General features: G+C 35.2%; 1 protein-coding gene across 2 annotated transcripts in view; it reads left to right on the top strand.

Moving 5' to 3' along the window:
• LOC135212113 (frizzled-9-like) overlaps positions 1 to 6000 on the top strand; it is a 113808-nt gene that overhangs the window by 86901 nt on the left and 20907 nt on the right. For both annotated transcript variants that reach the window (XM_064245509.1, XM_064245508.1), the window contains exons 2-4: positions 2217 to 2351; positions 3867 to 4082; positions 5587 to 5700. In XM_064245509.1, coding sequence (XP_064101579.1) covers positions 2217 to 2351; positions 3867 to 4082; positions 5587 to 5700 — 465 coding nt within the window. The remainder of the gene's footprint in view (positions 1 to 2216; positions 2352 to 3866; positions 4083 to 5586; positions 5701 to 6000) is intronic.

Here is a 6000-nt window from a genome sequence, read left to right as displayed (position 1 = left end):
CTTACCTTCCACCTTCGCCTGATAATTGATGCATAGTGCACCTGGTTTTTTTTTATGTTACGCCTTTCAGAGCCTTTACTTTAAATTTCCGTTTCAGCGCTGAATGACCTCATAGTCCCAGCGCTTGGCCTTTAGCCTAAATTCTTATTTATTCAATTTAAAAGCTTTCAGAAGTCGACGGGTTGGAATGTGACACTTTCAATGCTGGATTCCCTACACCCAAGGATTCTCTCTCTCTCTCTCTCTCTCTCTCTCTCTCTCTCTCTCTCTCTCTCTCTCATTTTTGTATACAAACTTATACCTTTTCTCCAATTACGAGGCTGCTTCAGGAAAAAATCTTTGCTATGTTTCCTTTGGCTCCAGAATCAATTGTAGTCTTATTTCTACGCAGTCATATGCAAGTTAACTTAATTTACTTTTAATCATCTCAAAATTGAATAGTCCGTATCTCTCTGATCACGTTAAATAGTCCAAAACGAAGACTGGATGTTGATTACTTAACTCGTAACAGTTTGTACAACAGTATATATTTTGGGATTTTAAATACTGTAGTTGAAAACCGGAAATGTTAGCATTTTGTTATTTTATTTAGGCTCTTTGAATTGGTTACTGTATACCGTTTGTGCTTGATTAGTTTTAATTTTCTTTTCTCTCGCGTAAAAATGCCTTAAGAGGCGTTCGGAATGAGTATCAGGCCTGCACATTACCGAAATAACACTTGAAAGGGACCAAAATATTTCAAAAGTATTTCAATGAGTTGCTGTTCGTGATTTGTTTTTAATGCTACAGAATTTACCCATGAATTGTGATAACTTTTTTGCATACTATAATGAGGGCCTGCAGGAGATCACGGAAAGATGGACTGGGAATGTCATGACGTTATTTAAAAAATAGAACCCTTTTTCTTGTAGTTTTGATGTTTCCGACAGTTCGAAAAATAAATAATTTACTCTTGTTAAACTCAATTTTTATCAAAGATCGACGGAAATCTTCAAAATTTGAAAGGTACCTATGAAAAGACCATTTTAAAACTTTAAAAACAAATTATCTCTGACCAGAGGGCTCGGAGTGACAGACTTGGGCCTAGTATCAGTGATCGAAATAACATGCAACCAGTTCACTTTGAAACTATGAATTGACGAACACAGGATATTCATTAATGGTTAATTCAATGGAAGTACTATATGCAAAGACCATTTTGCAACTCTTAAAAAAAAGCTAGAAATTGGGATTTGAATGACTGACTTGGTCCAGTACCTGCGAACAAAATAAGTTTTCACTGTTTCACGTTGAAACTGCCAAGAGTGCACATGATATTCAGTAGCAGTGAATTTATTATCAGCCGCAAATGAAGCCTTTGTTGTTATTCACTTATCATTGTGCTGTGATACCTGTGGAGTACCTGATTACATTGTATTGCTGTATTGTGTATCCTCAGTGATGCTTCGTTCTTCAGCTGCCTGATCTGGTAATGTCGCAGGTCTTTTTTTTGTCAAGGAATACTTTACAGTATGTCATTCACTAACTGAACTGGTTTGAATACCTTTTTGGCTATTTGGGCTACTTTTCTTTTTCCCTGTTATGATTAGATTTTGAAATTTGATTTTGGAACTGTTACAGTAACAGCAATGAAGGAGGAAATATAAGTGATAAATGCAAATGAAAGCACACATACACAATAAAAAAAATTCATGAATGACAAACACAATGATGTTAATAGGTTGCAAGGTATTGCAGCATACATATGCATATCCCATAGGGGGTTAGTGCCATCAGTGTACCTTATATGGTGTACTGTAGACATTCCTTAAGGTTCTTTGCAGTATTCATTTGATCCCTAGCTATAACATATTTCATTCTTTTACTAAACTATTGTTTATATTTTCTTTCTTCCATCTTACTTTCCACCCTCTCATAACAGGTGTTACATAGTGCAACTGCCCTGAGGTTTTCTTTCTGTGACACACCTAAAACATTTTAACTCTCAATTTTCCTTTTAGTGCTGAATGACCTCCATAGGTCCTAGCACTTGGCCTCTAACCTAAATTTTATGTTCCAGTCTATTTCATAAATATGTGTGCATTTTTAAATAGAAGGTAGTATTTTGTTTTTGAGATTTTCATATTCTGTGTGTTATGCTCTGTGTACTAGTGTACAGAAAAGAGAAAAATTAAACCATTGGCGAATATCTAACTTAAACATTTTTTTTCTTTCAGGTCCATGAATTCATGCCATTAGTGGACATTGGTTGCAGCCACTTCTTGCGGTTCTTCTTGTGCTCCCTTTATGCCCCCATGTGTACCCCTGTTGTGGGCACTGCCATCCCTTCATGTCGGTCTATTTGCCTAGAGGTGAGGTCACTGTCGTATTCGTGGGTATTTTATGAATAGTTTGCCTGGGCATTTCAAAGCCAACCTTTTTCACATAGCCTACTGTATTGGATGTGTACATCACTGTGCTCTTCCACAATGATGTCTGGTCCCTTTGTAAGCACAGCTGCCTGCACCAGATTGTTGAGGCGTGTGGCAAGTTATTTTGCTGCCTTTTTAAGTTATTAACTTAGTAGCTTAAGCCACTGTGATAAGCGTAAATATTTATTATACTGCTCTATATGTTTTACTATTTTATACTGCACTGCTTCCATATACAGTGCTTATATATTGTGCCCTCTGACATACAAAGGGCACAAGGAGACAAAACAAAGGAAGGTAATATGCAGCAAATGCAAATCATGTTTACATTACTATAGGTAGTAGAGATTACATGCAAAACAAATGATCAGAAAAGAGGGGTTTTCTTAAAAGGGAAAACAAATTCTGACAACAAAAACTTGTCTATTGCAGTCAACAGAAATTGTTGTTAAACCCAATGGCAAGAAACAATTTGCATATAAGCTGCAAGCAGAAGATTAGAAGATAGAAGTTAACTCTTATGTTATTAGGCTAAATCACCTAAATAGAGTGCTGATCATGATTCAGAATTATGGACAAAGTGGCACAGTATGCTGCATCATCATCATTAAATATGTACGGATATAGTATTGAGATTTTTTTGTAGATGCTTACAGAAACACAACCTAGTACCTACATCTATACTGTTATATTGACATCAGTCATGGAATGGTGATGAAGCTACATTGGAAAGGTTTTGCCATCATTAGGAAAATTATATAGATGTGGTAAAGGTGAGTTGGAGGAGGCATGGATATGACCTGTGCACAATTCTTGGTAGAAGGGTATGTGATACTTGGAAGAAGGGAATGAGAGTGTCAGCCTGTGGACAACAGAAGAATTGGAAGACCCAGACTTACTTGGATAAGACCTGTGGGATAGAAAGCTAGAGACAAATAGAGATTGATGGGGATAAGTCACAGGAAGTACTTTAGCAGAATTTTAGAGGCCCTTTGTTTCACATGGGAAGCAGTGAAGATGATGATGTTTTTTTACTGTATGCTTTTTGTCCCAAACTGCAAAAAAGGTTTATGATATGTCGTGTGAAAAGTTATATAAAATTTTTTTTTATTAATATGTCCTGATAAGGTGTTGTGTACATCGGAGTATAGGATGCAAGTTTTAATGACGAAGACGTGATATTATATGTATTTTATTCTGATTTTTATTGTGATTTAAATTGAAATTTACAGGAAATCCATTAATATAAAAATCTCTGAGGTAATGATAGATGATGTGAAATTTAAGTGTTAGTATAATATGATCAATTACTACATGCAATCTCCTCAGAAATTGAAGTATGATAGGTATACTTTTAAGTTTTTATTATGTATTTTTCATGGTTTTAGCTATCATTGTGATTATTGAAAAATACTTTAGTTTTCAATGTAATTTGCCTTTATGCCTTCATTTCAGGTTAAGTCCAAGTGCCTGCCAGTCCTGCGGTCTTTCAACTTTTCATGGCCGGCAGCTCTAGAATGTTCCCGTTTGCCAACGCCCGGGGGTGCTGATGGGTTATGTATGGAGTATCCCAACATCACATCCCCTGAGCCATTGCCTCCCCCTGTCAGAGATAGGCCCTACTCTGGGAGCTCAATCCGTGTAACCCCAGCTCCACCACGTGTGCAACAGGTACTGAAGGAAATGGGTGTGTGTAGTTTGTGATTTGTTTATAACTACACTACACTATTGTAGTAACTATATTATTGTTATTATTGATCAAGATCCATCCTTTTCAGCGGTTTGAACTGCTGACGTGTGATTTACTAGGCCAACAATATATTCACTTAATGGCTAAGTGGATATAGTTTTGCCATGCAAATCATAGGTCAGCAGTTCAAATTAATACTAAAGAGGCAAGTAATCCTTGTTTCCAGGTTAGATTGGTTGCTTATTATCATTAGCCAAGCTACAACCCTAGCAGCCCCCCCAAAAAAAATAGAGAGAAAAAAAATGAGATATAAAAGTTAAAAAACAAAGGAAAACAAATGAGATAAAACCATAGAAAAAAATACTTTAATTTACTCAATAAAAATGCATTTGCACCTAGGTTCCAACACATCAGCATCAATAATAGCATTTCTATTAGATGTTATCAAAACTGTTGGCACAGTATCTTAACTCTTTGAGATTCCAGTGAATGTCAGATGACATATTCAGAAGACTTGCAGAGAGAGTTGAGGAGTGTATAAATCTTGTTTCTAAGCAAGGGAGAGTTGTTCAGAGGTAATTATTATTAGTTTAAAATTGAAAATTATGACAATTTTTTATTTTTCATGTCATTTCTAATATGTGTGGTAACATATAGATACCAACATATTTTATTGAAAGGAAATTTATCATATACTTTCATGGTGTGAAAAGAGTATACAGTATAAATCTCTAGGAAGGTTTTTAAAATTATGAAAAGCAAAGAAATTGTTGTCTTCAGTAAAACCTCAATGCATCATTCAGGTTATAGAATGTTGCTATTTTTTATTTTGAAAGTACAGTAATAAAGTAGAGTTATTTGATTTCAGAATTAAACCAGCATATTTCTCTCATGATGAAATTTACTGCAAGCATTATTACAATTTTTTGTGGTCTTAAGTGGTAAGCCCAAACAGTGTGTATTACCTCGAACAAGTTTTGGATCCCCAAAATCCAGGAACAAACTATAATTGTTGGGTACTTACTTCAGGACTGTGATACTTGAAATATTACATGCTCTCTTTAAAAAGAAAAATAGAAGAATAGCATATTTGGTGCTTTACTAATGAAATTTAGTGGCAGATTACTCAAAGTTTAATCATAGTTGGTGACTTGAACACTGGAAGATTTTTAATTTTTTTTTATAAGGCTGGCTTGAGAAATTAGTTTTAAGTATGGTAATCAAATTGTTTTATTCACTAAAGCACAGTGTTTTATCTTTAGTTTCTGTAGTTACTGTGGCATTAAACGTATCCTCCTTATACAGTGCTGGGTAAATTCTGTTTGATAATTTAGTTGCAACAATTTTTGTGCTATTGATTTAATGCCAAGATGCTGCTACAGGTAAAATGTATTGTGATTAGGATAAAGTTGTAGTGTGCATGTATCTATGTATTTAGTTTATAAATTTTTTTTATGTACATTTATGCTGTGGTATCGTATGCAGGAATCCACTTGTCCTCATCGGCAAACTTGGGTTGCCACCAAAGAAGGTGGTGTGTGCGCCCCTAAATGTGGAAAGGACGTCTTCTTCAGAGATGCAGACAAACAGTTTGCCGAGGTAACAAAATCTGATCCATTACTGCTTATTTAGGATATGACATTTCTTGAGTACGATATAGTTGCAATTACATTGAATAACAATGTTTTTATTCAGTGAATCCTTTTGTATCATCAGCACTATTTTTTTATGCTTTTCCTTTAAAGGGTTATCTGTGAAATTAGTTTATCAGCTTTCTTCTGTCTTATGCACCTTCAGTGTCCATTTCCATGAAGTTGTTGGTTTTGTACTGGTTATGATCCTGCTTCCTCCACATTCACTTTCCAAAGTAAACAGGTCATCACATCTTATGTCCTAAGC

This window comes from Macrobrachium nipponense, chromosome 40 (genome assembly GCF_015104395.2).
Source record: "Macrobrachium nipponense isolate FS-2020 chromosome 40, ASM1510439v2, whole genome shotgun sequence".
In the NCBI taxonomy this organism is placed as follows: domain Eukaryota; kingdom Metazoa; phylum Arthropoda; class Malacostraca; order Decapoda; family Palaemonidae; genus Macrobrachium; species Macrobrachium nipponense.
This window is presented reverse-complemented; position numbering and strand designations above follow the sequence as displayed.